The sequence below is a fragment of the Cucurbita pepo genome, chromosome LG05, assembly GCF_002806865.2.
Source record: "Cucurbita pepo subsp. pepo cultivar mu-cu-16 chromosome LG05, ASM280686v2, whole genome shotgun sequence".
Lineage (NCBI taxonomy): Eukaryota > Viridiplantae > Streptophyta > Magnoliopsida > Cucurbitales > Cucurbitaceae > Cucurbita > Cucurbita pepo.
The window spans coordinates 1,820,779-1,838,905 of NC_036642.1; the positions used below are offsets into that span (position 1 = coordinate 1,820,779).

General features: G+C 35.6%; 5 protein-coding genes across 6 annotated transcripts; 3 read left to right on the plus strand and 2 right to left on the minus strand.

The window, feature by feature from the left end:
* Nucleotides 1-444: 444 nt before the first annotated feature.
* LOC111796237 (probable copper-transporting ATPase HMA5) lies at nt 445-5,194 on the plus strand. The gene is made up of 5 exons (XM_023678996.1): nt 445-810; nt 2,194-3,585; nt 3,676-3,930; nt 4,017-4,139; nt 4,224-5,194. Exons 1-5 carry the CDS (start codon nt 541-543, stop codon nt 5,121-5,123), a joined length of 2,940 nt encoding a protein of 979 aa, XP_023534764.1. The 5' UTR covers nt 445-540; the 3' UTR covers nt 5,124-5,194.
* Nucleotides 5,195-5,264: 70 nt separating this feature from the next.
* On the plus strand, nt 5,265-7,412 carry LOC111796207 (probable phospholipid hydroperoxide glutathione peroxidase). Of its 2 annotated transcripts, XM_023678955.1 has the most exons (7): nt 5,265-5,327; nt 5,449-5,537; nt 5,934-6,010; nt 6,384-6,445; nt 6,540-6,658; nt 6,758-6,925; nt 7,110-7,412. In XM_023678955.1, exons 2-7 carry the CDS (start codon nt 5,493-5,495, stop codon nt 7,140-7,142), a joined length of 504 nt encoding a protein of 167 aa, XP_023534723.1. In that variant the 5' UTR covers nt 5,265-5,327; nt 5,449-5,492; the 3' UTR covers nt 7,143-7,412. The 2 variants fall into 2 exon arrangements, with proteins under 2 accessions (XP_023534723.1, XP_023534722.1); XM_023678954.1 differs by having other exon boundaries at nt 5,271-5,537.
* A 732-nt stretch (nt 7,413-8,144) lies between these two features.
* On the plus strand, nt 8,145-10,673 carry LOC111795335 (probable glutathione peroxidase 8). The gene is made up of 6 exons (XM_023677688.1): nt 8,145-8,301; nt 8,772-8,848; nt 9,033-9,094; nt 9,943-10,061; nt 10,135-10,302; nt 10,400-10,673. Exons 1-6 carry the CDS (start codon nt 8,248-8,250, stop codon nt 10,430-10,432), a joined length of 513 nt encoding a protein of 170 aa, XP_023533456.1. The 5' UTR covers nt 8,145-8,247; the 3' UTR covers nt 10,433-10,673.
* Nucleotides 10,674-10,701: 28 nt separating this feature from the next.
* On the minus strand, nt 10,702-13,981 carry LOC111795334 (AT-hook motif nuclear-localized protein 5-like). The gene is made up of 6 exons (XM_023677686.1): nt 13,316-13,981; nt 13,171-13,247; nt 12,897-12,964; nt 12,393-12,524; nt 11,539-11,697; nt 10,702-11,385 (listed from the first exon to the last, which is right to left on the minus strand). The coding sequence occupies exons 1-6, from the start codon at nt 13,684-13,686 to the stop codon at nt 11,161-11,163; spliced, it is 1,032 nt and encodes a 343-aa protein (XP_023533454.1). The 5' UTR covers nt 13,687-13,981; the 3' UTR covers nt 10,702-11,160.
* A 1,526-nt stretch (nt 13,982-15,507) lies between these two features.
* Nucleotides 15,508-17,675, minus strand: LOC111795559 (putative pre-16S rRNA nuclease). Its single transcript, XM_023678061.1, has 8 exons — nt 17,541-17,675; nt 17,205-17,427; nt 17,038-17,095; nt 16,576-16,644; nt 16,405-16,500; nt 16,083-16,172; nt 15,886-15,958; nt 15,508-15,777 (listed from the first exon to the last, which is right to left on the minus strand). Exons 2-7 carry the CDS (start codon nt 17,351-17,353, stop codon nt 15,911-15,913), a joined length of 510 nt encoding a protein of 169 aa, XP_023533829.1. The 5' UTR covers nt 17,354-17,427; nt 17,541-17,675; the 3' UTR covers nt 15,508-15,777; nt 15,886-15,910.
* Between the last annotated feature and the right edge of the window lie 452 nt (nt 17,676-18,127).

Here is an 18,127-nt window from a genome sequence, read left to right on the forward strand (position 1 = left end):
CTATGGCTTAACCCTAGTTAAAAATGAACCATGTGACATAAATAATCAATAACACTAAAGTTGAAATAGATAAATGTATTAATTGAGTATAGGTCTCTACAAAAATGTGATAATCAATTGGGTGATAGTGGAGTCTTTCAAAAGGGAATTTGTTTGGATTATTTTTTATTTATTTTATTTTTTTATTTATTTACGCCAAAAAGAAAATTCACTTTCTTGGAAAAAATAGAAGGTGGATTTGTATTAAAGATTCCACTCATGCATTTATTTATTTATTTATTTATTTATTATTTCATTATCCAATTTAGCCTTTTATATTCTTATTCCTCCATTTAGAAAAATAAATTAATAAAGTTTATTCCGAATATATATATATATATATATATATATATATATATATATATATATATATATTTATGAACGACAAATTGTTAAGTAAAAAGGTTCACTGAACTCTGAGTTGCAAATAAAAAGCTCTGCAACTCCAAGAGGAAGTGCTTAAATTATTTCAATCGAATTGCCGCCGCAGTTCCGATCAAAATGCTGAAGTTGCCGCGGCGGAAACGCTCGCCGGCGGCAACGAATCAGGAGAACGCGAATGATGTAGCGACTATTGACAATGACGAGACGGCGGCGGGGGCGAGAAAGGCGGTGGAAGCGAAGGTGGTGCTCTGTGTTTCCGGCATGACATGCTCTGCTTGCGCTGTTTCAGTAGAGAATTCCATCAAACATCTTCCAGGCATTCTCGATGCTGCTATCGATTTCTTGAACGATAGGGCTCAAATCCGCTATCTCCCCAATCTCATCGATGTAAGCCGATCTCTGTTTTACAGTTTTTGATCTTTGATTCTTAATCCATTAGAATACCTTTTTTCTAGGGTTTATCAACTTCGCTTTGAGAGATTACTGCATCCTTTTCGATTTTAGTCTTGAAACTGAGGCTAATTCCAGAAAAAAAAATTTCAAAATACTGAACTAATTTAGAAATTGAAGATGAATTTATAATTAAGAAATACTAATTGATGAGTTTATAATTAAGAAATACGTTCTCTACTAACCATTTTTGAAAGTTCAAAACAAAATCCGTGAACAATATTATATCATTATAAATTTGATGAGCTAATATTATATCATTATAAATTTAATTTAAGCTCATGGTTAGGTATAATTTAATTTAAAATTTATTTTAAAAATATATATCTCTATAAAATATTCTTTAATTTTACTATTTGTTTATGGATGCCACTCTTCTTTTAAAAGACAAATATTAATCTTTTTACTTTTTACAAACATTTTAAAAGTTCTCTTTGTACCATAATTTCTTTAAAATATTTTAATAAAGACGATTTAATGTGACATAAAACAACATTAAATTTGGATAACAAACTATTTTTTATTTAAAGATAGCTTTAAAATTTTACTAAAAAGATGAGATATTTTTTTAATAATTTAACATTTTTTTTCCTTATAAATAGTTTTAGATTAACGTGAGTCATTTTGATCTGGAATTTTTAGTTAGAATTAAGAAATGGTAAATTATATATATAAATTATGTATATTATGTATATTATGTTATTTTTCCACGTGTGCTTAGGTTTTGACATAAAAAAATGTTTGCTCGTTTAAAATAATAATTTTAAAATTTAAGCTTACCTTTTTTTTTTTTTTTTTTTTTTTTTTTTTTTTTTTTTTTTTTTTTTTTTTTTTTNAAATACGTGCTACATTCATTTTTAATATGTAAGTGAATTGTTTTTTTTTTAAATACAATTGCTCTTCGGAGAAAAATAGAAAATCAGAAGGAAAAAAGAAAAAATAATAACTTATGGAAAAGATAATGTTCTAACAAAATTGATTTTCAAAGTATCCTAAAAAAAAATTAATAATTTAAAGTATGTATAGTATAGTTTATTTAGTAATTTTAGATGATCAAATGTGTGTGTTTTTTTATTTAAAAAAAAAAAAAAAAAAAAACNAAAAAAGAAAAAATAATAACTTATGGAAAAGATAATGTTCTAACAAAATTGATTTTCAAAGTATCCTTAGAAAAAAAATTAATAATTAAAATTATGTATAGTATAGTTTATTTAGTAATTTTAGATGATCAAATGTGTGTGTTTTTTTTATTAAAAAAAAAAACTTAATAAATTAAAAATGTTTAGAAAATTGGAAATTTGTTGTATGTATTTGTAACAGGAAGATTCAATAGTTAAAGCAATTGAAAATGCTGGATTTCAAGCTACAATATCGAAGGACAGCGCCGATCATCGATCGAGAGAAGTATGTCGAATCCGAGTAAATGGGATGGGCTGCAATTCTTGCTCTTCCATGGTAGAATCAGTTTTGGAAGAAATGTACGGCGTCCAAAAGACTCACATTGCTCTCTTCAATGGGGAAGCAGAAGTTCACTATGATCCAAAGGTCGTTAACTCCACTCAGTTCATTATAGCCATACAAGACATTGGCTTTGATGCCTTACTTATAACCATTGGCGAACACATTAGCAAGATTGAGCTCAAGATCGATGGCATGGATAACGGAAACTCATCGACAAAAGTTAAAGAATCGCTTGAATCGGTCGTTGGAATTGAAGATATCGATATCGACATGGGATTGACCAAAGTTACCATATCTTATAAGCCTGATATAACAGGACCAAGAACTTTCATTGAAGTGATCGAGTCGATCAAATCCGAGCATTTCAAGGCCACGATATATCCCGCAAATGTGGGACGAGAAAATCGTAAGGAGAAAGAAATTAAACAGCATTATAAGTACTTCTTATGGAGCTCAGCTCTTTCTGTTCCTGTTTTCTTAACATCCATGGTGTTTATGTATATACCTGGAATCAAGCAGATTTTGGATATCAAAGTAGTCAATATGATGAATGTTGGACATCTTATCAAGTGGAATTTGTCCACTCCTGTCCAGTTCATCATAGGTTCAAGATTCTACATTGGATCATACAAAGCATTGCGCCGTGGTTCTGCCAACATGGATGTATTGATCACTTTGGGAACAAATGCAGCTTATTTCTATTCTGTTTATATTGTTCTAAGAGCAGCTACTTCCCCTGCTTTCGATGGGACAGATTTCTTTGAGACTAGTTCAATGCTGATCACTTTCATTCTACTTGGTAAGTATTTGGAGATTTTAGCTAAAGGAAAGACCTCTGAGGCCATTGCTAAGCTTAAGCACTTGGCGCCGGAGACCGCGACGCTCTTGACTCTAGATGGCCATGGAAATGTGATCAGTGAAGTAGAAATCAGTAGTGAGCTGATTCAGAAGAATGATGTTATTAAGATTACGCCTGGTGCGAAAGTAGCTTCCGATGGCCTCGTCGTCTGGGGCGAAAGTCATGTCAATGAGAGTATGATCACCGGAGAAGCGAAACCGGTAGCGAAAAGGACAGGCGACAAGGTGATAGGAGGAACTATGAATGAGAATGGAGTGTTGCATATAAAGGCAACACATGTTGGATCAGAGAGTTCACTAGCGCAAATCGTTCGACTCGTTGAATCGTCTCAGTTGGCGAAAGCTCCTATTCAGAAACTTGCAGACCATATCTCCAAGTATTTTGTGCCTCTGGTTGGTGCTATCATTCCTATTTGTCTAGTGTTTTTTGTTTTGTGCTTGATTTTTGTTATCTCTAACAGTGTTTTCTGTGCACTTTTGCAGGTAATTTTGCTTTCTTTTCTCACTTGGATTGCCTGGTTTTTAGCTGGAAAGTTGCATTTGTATCCTAAGTCCTGGTTGCCTTCTTCAATGGACAGTTTTGAACTAGCTCTCCAATTTGGGATTTCTGTTATGGTCATAGCTTGCCCTTGTGCCCTTGGCCTCGCCACCCCGACCGCTGTGATGGTCGGGACCGGTGTCGGTGCATCTCAAGGTGTACTAATCAAAGGCGGCCAAGCTTTAGAATTTGCACATAAGGTACATACTTACACACATCGACATCAAGAACACACCCTTTCTTCAAATCTTCCCTATAATTCTTTTGGTCCAATGATGCCTTGCAGGCGAGCTGCATTGTGTTTGATAAGACAGGAACACTAACAATTGGCAAGCCAGTGGTTGTAAATGTAAAACTAATGGACACTATAGTACTTGAAGAACTGCTTGAACTCACTGCTGCTACTGAGGTTTGGTTTTGCAATCGAAAAAAGCTTCAAAATTTCAAAACTTTCGTAACTCAAATGGTTTTTTCCTTGATGTTTGTTGATCAGGTGAACAGTGAGCATCCAATAGCCAAGGCCATTGTTGAATATGCTAAGCAATTGAAGGAAGAACATAACCCCATTTGGCCAGAAGCTCAAGAGTTCATATCCATTCCTGGACATGGAGTGGAAGCCATTGTAAGGAACAAGAAAGTTGTGGTTGGAAACAAGAGCTTGATGATGAACAATGGCATAGAAATTCTTGGGGAAACGGAGAGCTTCCTTGTTGACGCCGAAGGTATGGCGAAAACCGCGGTTTTGGTGGCTGTAGATCGAACGGTGTCGGGAGTTATCGTGGTGTCGGATCCATTGAAACCAGGAGCCAAAGAAGTGATCTCCATTCTCAAATCTATGGAAGTAAAGAGCATAATGGTAACAGGTGACAATTGGGGGACTGCAAATTCCATTGCCAAAGAAGTTGGAATAGAAACGGTCATTGCAGAGGCCAAGCCTCAGCAGAAAGCAGAGGAAGTGAAGAATCTTCAGACGGCGGGGCACACGGTGGCAATGGTGGGAGACGGGATCAATGACTCGCCCGCCCTTGTAGCAGCCGATGTCGGGATGGCGATCGGAGCTGGCACGGACATTGCCATTGAGGCAGCAGACATTGTCCTTATGAAAAATGACTTGCAAGATGTTATAACTGCCATTCATCTTTCAAGGAGAACTTTTGCTAGAATTCGCCTCAATTACATTTGGGCTCTTGGTTATAATCTTCTTGCCATTCCGATCGCTGCAGGCGTCTTGTTCCCTTCAACACGGTTTCGGCTACCACCGTGGATCGCCGGAGCTGCCATGGCTGCTTCTTCTGTTAGTGTGGTATGCAGTTCTTTGATGTTGAAGAAGTACAAGAGACCAAAAAAGCTTGATGAAATTGATATTCAAATGAAAGGAATAATAGTTCAATGATGTGTACATTAGATTATAAAACGAATATTATCAAGATATTTATGAAATAAGAGTTTGAAATTCTCATTGAATTACAATTATTTCAAACAGCCACGTGGTAAGACTATATACCGCTATATATAATCAGGCCCATTTGTTCATCTACTCCCATCCTTCATGTTCGCTGCTTCAATACGCCATCTTCTCAGAAGAAATTTCTCCAGCGTTCGATCTGTATCTTCATCTTTGGTTTTCGATAACCGAATCTTGCCCGATTCGAAGCAAACCCTATTGCATAGTACGCAGTGTTCTTCCCTAACTCGTTTCGTTTCACCGATTAATTCAGGTTCTTCGCGTCTCGGCTTGTTTTCGATTCGGTTGGATCATACTATGGCTACCCCGTCCCAGACTTCAGTCCATGACTTCACCGTTAAGGTTGGATTTCTTGTGCCTTTTTCATGTTTCCATGAGTTTGTTTTGTTTGTAGATCGTGTCTGATTTTGAATCATGAAAATTTGGAATTTAGGGGAAATGGTTTTATTCTTTCTTGATTTTTTTAGAGAGTACTCTTAATCAAACTTTCGAATAATTTCTTCTTCTTTTGAGAGAATTGTGCATGTACGGTATCATTTAGTATGCAGCTTGTTATGAGAAAGTGTTCATTTCTGTTTATGATTCTCCATTGGATCTATAATTAAGTTGGGGGACTCCGTTTCTTTTTTATTTGCTTCCTGGGCATGTTATTAATTTGTTGGCTTGTTTTAAAACTCGTATGAACTGCTTGTGAATGGTGCCATATTTCACTTCAACGGTATCTGCCTCTGTTTACAGGATGCTAGAGGAAATGATGTTGACCTCAGCATTTACAAAGGAAAGGTCCTCTTGATTGTCAATGTTGCCTCCCAATGGTAATGTACACAGTTATTTCTAATTCCTCTGCCGCAAAAACATTAGAGATCTTACAATTTTGTTTTTAAAGTTTTTGAGCCGATCTTCCCTCTTTGATAATGAAATTTCGTTCAAGTATCTGAGTTGATGATATTGTGTCATGTCGGTTGCCTGCTATTGTTCATAACTTAAGCTATCTGTGTAGTCAAAATGGTAGAATTATGACTTCCGAGTGCATTTATAATCATGAGAATGAACAGTCCGTTATATTTTCGAAGAGAAAAATCTCTCTAACCTTGATTTATAGAATTATGTCCATGTTAGATTCCAATAATTGAACTATTATTTTATAGTTTAGGAAATGCATAATAGTCAGTTTTTGATTCACTGCAGTGGCTTGACTAATTCGAATTACACTGAACTGAGTCAACTATATGAAAAATATAAGGGCCAAGGTTTGTTCTAAACATCCTTCTATTCTTCTTCTCTTCAGCTTCGATTCATCCATCAAGTTCATATTTATTATTTACACTGGTTTCCTATTTACAGGACTTGAGATTCTTGCATTTCCCTGCAACCAATTTGGAAGCCAGGAGCCAGGAACCAACGAAGAGATTGTGCAGTTTGCTTGCACTCGTTTCAAGGCTGAGTACCCTATTTTTGACAAGGTTAGATTTATGCTGAAGGCTTGCTTATTTATTATACACTTTTGAGACTATAGAACTGCCAAGCTAAGCATTTCCAAGCTCAATTTCTTGTTCGTATAGGTGGACGTGAATGGAAACGATGCCGCTCCTCTGTACAAGTTCTTGAAGTCGAGCAAAGGCGGGCTCTTCGGAGATGCTGTTAAGTGGAACTTCTCCAAGTTCTTGGTGGACAAAGATGGGCACGTAGTTGATCGTTACGCCCCAACAACTTCCCCCCTCAGCATTGAGGTAAATCCAATAGTTCTTCGTAAATCGAACTTTATACACACACACATATATATCTGTCAATCGTAAATCTAATTAAATCTAAACTTGAGTGTAGCTTACCGGGTTAAAAGGGTTAAAAGGGGGAGGTAATAATTGCAATTAGTTATGTCAAAATTTGAACTGGGGTATGGCTGTGTTTTTGCAGAAGGATGTGAAGAAGCTGTTGGGAGTTGCTTAGAAAACATCTGAAGGCTGTGTTTCTTTGTGTTTTGATTAGAAACTTGAATAAAGCTGCTGTGTATTTGCTCTGATTTGTATGTGCTTTCTGAATCTTCCATGTACTTAGGAGACTGTAAGTTGAGAATTATGTAATAAGTTTCTTAAGCTTTAATGTAACTGTTCACACTTTGTCTGGGGACATTGATCCCAACCAAACGTAGCTGTTCTTATGTTGGGTTTTGCTCAAATGTAATTTCTTCGAAAAAGAAAATTGATTACATTAATATCACCACAGGATTTATCTAAAACTGCTTTATCCTGAATATTTTATTTATTTATATCGTTGTTTACAGGAAACCTCTCTTTGAAGGCTAAAATTTAAAAATATCTTTTGTTCTAAAATGAATTTTTATTTTATTTAAAAACATATTTTATTCTAACACATCGTTTGTTCTAATTTGTATTTTATTACATTTAATTACATGCTTTCTTGATTATTAGATATTATAATGTTAATCAGCTAAATAAATTGTATTTATTATTACATTTAATTAGATGCTTTCTTGTTCTAATTTGTATTTATTACATTTAATTATAGGAAGATCAAAATTTGTTTGAAATAATTTGTGACGAGCTAAAAAAATTGATAAAGTTGCATACATAATTGAGGCTAAATTGGTAATCTGATTTTTTTTTTTTATTTAATTTGGAGAACTTTGTGAGACATTTATTATAAAAGGCAAGCTTCATGCTTGCTATTAGTTTATATAAACTGCTAAATAATATATTATGGTCCGTTTTTCTAATTAATAACACTAAACTCATAATTAAAAGTTCAGTGATAAGAAATTCAATTTTAAAAATTAATACTTAAGAGATTAATTCACGAATGAGAAGCTAAAGTATCCATTTAGCCTATTTTATTTTGTTTTTTCTTTTTTAATTTTAAATTACCGTTGACTAGAAAAAAAAATAATAATCACCGACTAAATTAACGTTTTTTTAATCTTGATTCTAATTTAAATTCCAGCTTATAATCAGTTCACTCTTCCATAATCGTTAATTCTTTGCTTTCGATTGAAGCTCTGCTCTGTTGCTCGCTGAACTTCATCTTTGATCTTACCATGGCGACCCAATCATCAAACCACCCAGAATCCATTTACGACTTCACTGTGAAGGTTTATTCTCGTTCTTTAACTCCACGTTCATGTGTTTTCCGCCGTTTTCCCCTCACTTTCTGTGCTTATTGTTGCAATACTCGGAGTGAAGTTCACTCGTATTTCCATACGAATCGGTGGCTATTCAAATTAACGGTTGTCTAAACTTATCTGTTGCAAAAAGCAATGGTGTTTTGAGTTTCTTTGCGAGCTTATACTTACAAACGACGGGTGGGCATTAGGGACTTGTTTTACCCCAATTCTGATGTTTCATTAGATTAACGAAGAATTGAGGGATCGAGGCAAAATTTGGCAAAACGGAGGTCTCAATTTGTGGATCTTCGTTCTGTATGAATGAAAGGGGTCTTGTTACACTGAATGCATCTTTTTGAATCGGATGTTATATTGTTTGTGTTCTATTCATAGGAAACACTTTACTGCTTTTGATATTGGCATGAATTTCAGAAACATTTTTGTGGTCTTGTTTGCAGGATGCACAGGGAAATGATGTCAACCTTAGCATATACAAGGGTAAAGTTCTACTCATTGTCAATGTTGCTTCGAAATGGTACTCTCTATCTCTTTTACTCTCGATATCTGCATCTGTTTGAGCTTTAGTTTGAAACAATTATTTTGGTCTTACATTGGGTATTACAAAGAGAAATAGTTTAACATCAATGTGGGTTGGGTCCTATTATTTACCACTTCTCCCTGAGAGTGTTCTTGATTTTCTTTTTTGTCCCTCGCAACAGTGGGATGACAAATTCGAATTATGTGGAGTTGAACCAACTATACGAGAAATACAGGGAACAAGGTTTGCCCTTATCACCCTCTTCTTGAATTATCGCTTACTTAGTATGTTCTTGTTGCTTTTGTTTTTGTTTCTTCTATTGAATAATTCTCTCTGTTGAATCCTATTCCCTTTCTTATTACTGTTTAGATGAGAAGAAAACTGGTAAGTGTGGGTATAGAATGTCTATTATAACTCTCTTTCCATCCTAGCCCATTTCTAGCAAATATTTTCTTCTCAAAGTTTTAAAACGTGTTTGTTAGGGAAAGGTTTACACACCCTTATAAAGAGTGCTTTGTTCTCCTCCCCAACTGATGTGGGATCTCACAATCCATCCCCCTTTGGAGTCCAGCGTTCTTGCTTGCACTCGTTCCCTTATCTAATCGATGTAGGATCCATCCATCCCCAGGCCCAACATCCTTGTTGGCACACCGCCTCGTGTCCACCTCCCTTTGGGGCTCAGCCTCCTCGCTGGCACATCGCTTGGTGTCTGGCTCTGATACCATTTGTAACAGTCCAACCCACCGCTAACAGATATTGTCATCTTTGGGCTTTCCCTTTCGGGCTTCCCCTTAAGATTTTAAAAACGCGTCTACTAGGGAGAGGTTTCCACACCCTTATAAAGAGTGTTTCGTTCTCCTCCCCGACCGATGTGGGATCTCACAGCTACCAACAGGTTTCTACATTCTTACAAAGAATGATTCGTTCTACTCTCCAACCGATGTGAGATCTCACAGCTATCAACATAATACATTACTACCTTGTCTTTAGCATTGGAATAGCTGGCCTTATGTGGAGTATTTCCATTTCTAGCAAGAATGATGGCTTCTAGTACCGTAGCTTAGTTTTCTTTTTGGTTGAGGATATTGCAGGTTTGGAAATACTGGCATTTCCATGTAATCAGTTTGGCGACGAGGAACCGGGAAGCAACGATGAGATCAAAGATTTTGTTTGCAGTCGTTTCAAATCAGAATTTCCAATTTTTGACAAGGCAAGTAGAATATTACTGGGAAAACTTTATGTTACTATAGAAGTATGAATTCATCCTATTTTCTTTGTATTAGATTGAAGTAAATGGAAGCAATTCTGCTCCACTCTACAAGTTCTTGAAATTGGGCAAATGGGGGATATTTGGGGACGATATTCAGTGGAATTTTGCCAAGTTTCTGATCAACAAGGATGGCCAAGTAGTTGATCGTTATTACCCCACAACATCACCTCTCAGCATTGAGGTAAACCTGCAACTGACAACTTTCTTTACATCAGAAAGTCTTAGATTTTATCAGACAGGAGAATCGTTATAACTTTTGCCTCTTGATTCTGCTGCAGCATGATGTCAAGAAGCTGTTGGGTATCTCATGAGCTCTGAATCATACCACTTGCACGTCCGTATCATCAGAATGCTGCTCGATGGAGATGATCTGTGATATCTGTAATTGTCCCCGTGGATACTCATAACAGGTCTTGCGCTTGTTACTATATTGATGATTTTTTAGTTAAAAACTTTTAGTAATGGTTGGAATGTCTGCAATTCCTGGATTTATGATATGTATTATTGAAGATCATACATGATTGGCCTGTAGTCTATAGAATTTCAGATAAACATATTGAATGGATCAAAGTACAAATAGTTGAACAAATTCTAATTCCTATTCCATTCCAGTTTTGATTCTAACCAACACCACCATAATTCTTTTCATCTCAAGTAGAAGCCCTTGAAAAGGAAATTGAAATGAGAAACTCTGATATATAACTTAAAATTACATCTTAGAACACTACATAATATCCTATGGCTCCCTAAAATTTTCATTAGATGGAAAATTTCTGCTCAAAGACAAACATGCTTCTTCCTCCTGCTACAGCTGCCCTGAAATATTACCCTCCAAAAACCAGAAACTCTGTCCAATAAAATCAACATTGACTTGAGAAACTCGAAATGAAGCCTCTTGCTACATACCATGTTAGCATCCAATCTGTTAACCGCTGCGAAAGGAAGTCTTTGACACAATGAAAGGTAGTCCTCACAAGGTTTGGTTCATTTACAACAACACATATGTACAAAATGAACATGTGTCTGTTGCAATATTTCATCATCCTCGTGTCAAATCGATTCCAGTATGAGGGTTTCTCACATCGACTGAACGGGAACCAGGCCAAACACCAATTGCAGAAGGATTGTATGTTTGAGCAGATGGGGCACTCGACGGCGAAACCAAATTATCATGATGATCATTTTCGGAACCGTCGTTGCTTCTCAGACCAGCGACCTGCTTATTCTTGATCTTTGCACCATAAACAAAGCTACAAGCAACTACCTGCAAGAGAATAAGTTTGATAATTAAATAACTTGAGGCTTCACCATGATATGGATTTTGCAGATGCAAATTATTATCGAGCCAAAATTATAGCAACATGTAATCTAGTTCACTGGCAAGGCCATGTTGCCTTGATAATTCAATGGGATGTACCTGAACAGGGCCAGCCGCTGTAAGAACGGCAACTCCACCACCAATGACATGACCATCAGGACTAGAGAGGGAAACACTAATACCGCCCGTCCTATTTCGAGGACCACCATCTTCAGCCACCAAGTAAGAACCAGACAAACACAATATCTGGAAATGACCCTGCAAACCCAAACATGTTTCATAACAAGGAAAATAACATTGCTGCATCATCTTAATTATTGTTAGCTAATGACATTGAGAGGAACATCACCGTTAGCCAACAAAATGGCAGTTATTGTTTACATTGAAATAATACATAATCACTCCCACTCTGGCACCAAGAAGTAATCACTCCACATAACGAAACAAAACGACATGGATGACCAACTCAATGAATCCACCACTGTGCCAGAACCTGCTAAAACTAAATTGAGTATGAATTCACCACATTCCCTTATTTTTGTTCACTATTCGACCACAGTCATAGTCCAACGTGATTGTACTTGTTAGAAAATGGCAAATTAATGGAACCACCGAGAGCAAAATTCAGATCCTATGCGTATGGTCAAGCAGAAATTGCAATTACTCTACATTATTCTATGGGAGTTTTTTGGTCCTACTGTAGTTGATGACAGTATTCCTATTGATGATAGAAAAGAATTTCAAAGTTGGAAACAAAATGAGACAAAAAGGCAGTCCAAAGTCATCTTTTTGTAAGAAACAACAATTCATTAATAGGGACGACACATCGCAGAAAAGAATTATGCAGACCTACGAAAAAACTGCAAGATTCATATATTGTTGAATAGAGGCATCAAAGTGATGTGATTTATCGTGAAGAGAATAAGTAAAATCAAATAAAATAAGTCTTAAACCTCATATGTGACGCTCACGCCAGTAGATGCAGGCTGACGTAGTGTAATAGAAGAAACGGTACCATTGCCCGACATGATGCAAACAGCCCTTGGCCTCTGCTGTGCAAACGACAATACTTTATCTACAATATCCTGGAAACAAAGATACTAATTCAAATGCTTAATCTCCTTCCTTTTTTCTTGGAATGGGGAGTGGGAGAGAATGGAAATTTAACATGCTGTGTTCCCCGCCTGTAAATATTGCAACCTAAAGAAACGAAGGTAATGAAAATAAGGTTTTCCTTTTACATGGCAGAATAACTATTTTCAGCTACTTTCATGGCTGCATATTTCAAGGAACTCAAATTAATATCTAATAAAGAAACACTTGAAGCTACGCCATTACGGATCAGATCTAATTCCACAGGATCATATTTACAAAAGAACTGTTCTGAAAAGGGCTATAACTGAACACATAATGCACTTGAAAATAGTTGTTTTTAGTATTAAAAGGTTATAGCATACTTCTCCAGCTCCAACGTGAATGACATGTGGAGCAAAAGCTAGTCCAGCTGAATTGTTCATCCACTCACCTGAGAGAAAACGAGTAGGAGTGAATAATCATGGCCATAGCCTTCTCTGACATGTTTAAGAGACAATATAAACCTTTTGGCAAACTAAAAATGAACAGTACATGATGACTTGCATTAAACAATGGCCAAGCTGGACAGGTAGAATGCTTAACTAGTTGAACAAGCATGCACATTGAAACTAAATCAGAAAACTCAGTAAAATCTACCAAGGAGAGCTAATTGTTGTTTCCTTCCAGAACCAGGTGGCCGCCCTCTTCGTTGTCTCGGGGTTGAGGAATTCGACCCTGGAGTGAGCTTAGAACCNAGCCAGGCGGCCGCCCTCTTCGTTGTCTCGGGGTTGAGGAATTCGACCCTGGAGTGAGCTTAGAACCAGCAGACATGGGAGACAGACCCAATGAGACCGGCCCATCCGGAGCATATTTCCTTGGCCTCCCCCTCTTTTTCTTTACAGGTTCACCAGAGTTCACTCCAGGTGAGACATTCATACTAATCCCACGAAGGTAATTGGAATGAGATGGCTCAACAGCATACGTTGGTCCAACCGAGTTGCCTCTGAGATTTGAGTGAGACAAAACACCCTGGTTAGCCATTGGCCGGAATACAGGGGAGGCATGTGATCCAGCCGATGGCAGCCCTGACCCAGAGCCACCAACCCCTCCTCCCCTATGTATGTAGTAAGAAGCAGAGCCACCAGACAATGCCATGCCGTCCCTCCCATCCATTCATTTACTTGCAAGAATAGCCTCACAGAAGAAAGACTCGTGTGGTCTTAACAACAAAGAAAATGCTTTTCTACAGAAGTGTTTTCAGAAAACTCCAAACCCAAATCTCTAACCATAACAGAAGAGGGTAGAATTCCAGTCGAAAAGTTCAAGCAACAGGAATTCACATGTGAAGAAAAATGTCGAAAATTTCAAACTCCCAGAAGACTACGAAATGAATGAAAGAAAAGGGTTTAGCAGGGGTTTAACAAGAGAGGGAGAAGTGCAAGACAGACCCAGAACGAGAAATTTAACTTAAGAGNCAACAGGAATTCACATGTGAAGAAAAATGTGGAAATTTTCAAACTCCCAGAAGACTACGAAATGAATGAAAGAAAAGGGTTTAGCAGGGGTTTAACAAGAGAGGGAGAAGTGCAAGACAGACCCAGAACGAGAAATTTAACTTAAGGGAGACAGAAATAAATAAAAAAATAAAAAAGAGGAGAGAAAGAGGAAAGAAAAAGTATTAAAAGAAAACGAAGATGAAACCGAAATGGGTTTGAGGAGAAGAAAGAGAAGCAGTGGGTCTGAGAGGAGAAATGCAGAGAAATGAGGAGGAAGAGAAGAGAAGGGAGGAAAAGGAGAGGAAGTTGAAGAAGGAGAAGAGAGTGAAAGGGAGATGAAACCCTAGATTTGATTGAAAATCTAGGGTTTTGAGAAGGAAAATGCAGGAGGAGGGTGGAAAAGAAGATAGGAAAGGGGGAAAGAAAGAAAAGACAAAGGGAGGGGGGAGGGTGGAAGGGTGGAAGGGTGGAAGGGAATGGAATGGAAAATGAATAGAAAAAGATGAGCTTTTGAATTAAAGTTGAAAGTGGTGGGGATGTGTACAACAACAGTACAAGTGTGTGAGTGACCTGTGTGAGTATGAACTCAGACCCAGACCAAGAGTAAACCCATTGTCTTTATCACTTTTCTTTTTTCTTTTTTTTTTCTTTTTTTCTTTTTTTCTTTTCCTTTTAATTAATAATTAGTATTCTAATTATTACTATTATTTATTATTTATTATTTATTATTTATTATTAGAAAATAATCAAATGAAAAAAAAAAAAAAAAAAAAAAAAGTGTAATGGGAGAGACAGAGTGGGGCCCACGCCCACCAAATTACCAAATCCGTCCGCTGTACTTATCAAAGTGTTTCTTTTTTCTTTTTGCTTTTCTTTTTTTCTTTTTTTATTTTCATTTTTTTGGTTTGGGGTTTTTTTTCTTATAAAAGGAAAAAAAAAAAAAAAAAAAAAGCTAAGCACAGCTGTGTTGCCTTGAATGTTTTTTTTTTTTTTTTCTTTCTGGTAATGTTAAAATAAATGTTTTTTTTTTAATAAAAAAATAGATTAGCTTTAGAGTGGGTTTTGTTATGGTATGCCCATTCTCATGAAAATTAAGTATCAACTTTTGATGGAAAAAAAAAAAAGAGGGGAAGGAGAAAGTAAGTATAGGTTTATCCTTAAAAAAAAATTATTTTTTAAAAAACTATTTTTGTTTCATTAGTATAATAAAGGTAGATTTTTTTAAAAAAATAAAAAATATTTTTACATATATTTAAAACATGGAGAATAACATTTAATATTATGTTGCAAAGTTCTTATGGTACTTGAACTCTTTTTTTATATATTTTTTTTTTCATAACTCACTATTTCAATATTAATCTTAGTCCAAGTCAACTAACACTTAAAAGTGAAAATACTTTTTTTAATTTGGTTAAAATGTAACTTCATTATATATTTAGAGACCTATTGAATGAAATTAAAATGGCAACTTCTTTTTATATCATACCCATGTAAGCCATTTTTAACATATAAGAGCATGATTTGTAAAATAAATTATATGGTCTCATTGTTGTCATTACTAATCATCTAGAAATAAACAAACATGGAAACAAGCACTTGATCTCAATTTCCATAAGAAAAATTCCAAAAAAGAGGAGCCTAATAAGCTGACTACTTGAGTTTGAGCACATGATTCACTCACTTGAATTAAAATTAAGACGATATCGAAGAATTACCAGCGACCCTTTTTGGACTGAGCTTCAAAATAAATCGTTCCGTCTAGGAGTATCTGCATGTAATGATTAAATTTAGTTTCTATTTGGTCTTTGAAGTTTCAAAAATCACGTACTAAGGGAATAAATTTTCGAAGAAAGCAACTTCATTGACAAACCAGTACCTGATCCCATATGACCCATCTTACTTTACCTCTCTTCCAATTCTGGTCTTCTGTTAAAATGATCCAAGTAAGCCTGAGATATACCACCCTATTGTTAATGAACTGAAGTTTTAATTGCTGTTTTAGATGCAATTCTACGAACCTTGGCAAGATAATAGAAAGCTAAAACTAAAGAGGAAAACAAAATTGCAAATTACCTGAAGTATTCCAACCGCAGCAAACTTGTCAATTATTGTCTTTGACAAAATAGGAGGCAGTTTCAATGGCTTTATCAGAAGTTCCACATTCTGTGTACATAGATCAAAATCACAAATTCAATATTCAATGTTGAATGAAATGCAATGCTATGCAGCAGCCTATTCACAAGTCAATACCACGATTCAAAAAGGTGAGCTAGACAATTCAAACATAATCACAATTGTATGACCGAGTCATTGAATTGACAGAGACATTGAAAGGCATGTCACATAAGTCACAAGACTAACAGGAAGGGCTGCCCACACTAATAACATTGACAACCTTTGATGTAAAGCACTCATCCCAAAAAGTATATTTTACGCCTTCAAGTTTTCCAGTTTTACAAAGGTCATCGATGAAGATCTTCACTTGCACAGCCTGTATACAGAATAATGTAATGTCAATTAGAGATGAGAGTGAATAATGATGAATTTCAAGAGATAAAGAACACACATCGGCGTTGCGTCGTTGTCCATCGAAAGGGTATCCAACAATGAACCCTGACAGAGAAAGTTCAGAGATCTGCAAACACAAACCAGAAGCAGGTGTAAATATACACATCATGAAAATGACTGAAGGTTTCAAGAAAGAATAGCATTGGCAATTCAATATCAGATAATCAAAGATTAAAAATAACTATGCTGCACAGCAACACATCACGGAAGAAGAGGGGAAAAAATGGTGAAGTTAGAGCTAATGTATTACATTTTAAACCTAGAGCTATCTACCTAAATTCATAGTGGCTTCATAAGAAATCCCATTTGGACATTAGAAGGTACTCACTGAAGATCGAGTAAATTAAAGTCCTCCCTACAGAATTTTGTGGCACCACCCTTCAATCATTGTTTATCATTTATCATTGCATCAAATAACATTTAACAAATATTCATCACAAAACAGAGTAAAATATCTCACCAATCTCTGAAAATCCAGAGCCATCAGATGCATATTGGTTTTCTTCCTGAACAAAACACTGCAGAACCGAAGAACAACTAATACTGGTCACGTTATTTCAACTTCAACTTAAATCCCATTACTACAAATCTCTCAGACACAATACTATGAACAGAGAAACAAAATACCTAAGAGGCGATGCGATTTTATTATCTGGATCAGAGACGGCCAAACCAACATACTTATCACCAACATCTAAACCCAAAAAACGGCCACGTTCAAGGGCATTTCCCTTTAACAAATCGCGAAACAAATTCAACGGCCTCACGTACTTCATCTTGTACTACTATCTAGCTCAGTGAACCATGTTATCCAGCAGCTGATTCGCACAAATCATTTTCAGCTTCGCGCCTTCGAAGACCAAAACGTACAATTAGTGCAACAATTAACTCAGCACATTCAAATTCATTCGCAATCCATTGTAACTTGAAAACTCAATAGAATTCATAGATTCCAACTATTACCTGCAGACTTGAAGATGAAGCACAGTGAATTAAGCCCGAATCCGGAACCTCGATACAATTAATTTTCGGAAGAAATCCCAATTTGATCTGGTCAGGACCAGACCTTTGGAAAACCCTTGAAATTTCATTAGGCTCATTATCAAGCCCTTGGCCCAAATCTTTTGGTATATATTTAAATAATTTAAAAATTACTTATTATCATTTGTCTATTTTAAAATATTTTTTTGTTCAAAATTGATAAATTAACGAGGGACAATTTTTATTTACAAAAAAAACCACATTAATATGTTTCCAAAATTTATAATTAGATGCTAATAAATAATAATGTATTAATAATAGAAAAATCTACCCGAGTAACCCCATTATTTATTTATCTTAATCAATTGATTTAACTACGTTAATGAACTCGTAAATAAAATATAATTTGAATTTATGTGCGCTCAATCTATATACTTTGAAAAAAAAAAATATGTTACATTTTAATTTTATAAATCAAATTTAATTTTATAATTTATTTAATAAATTTAATGATACATTTTTATATTTTATTTGAGATGATTTTTAAGTGGTTTTAAAATATTTAAAAG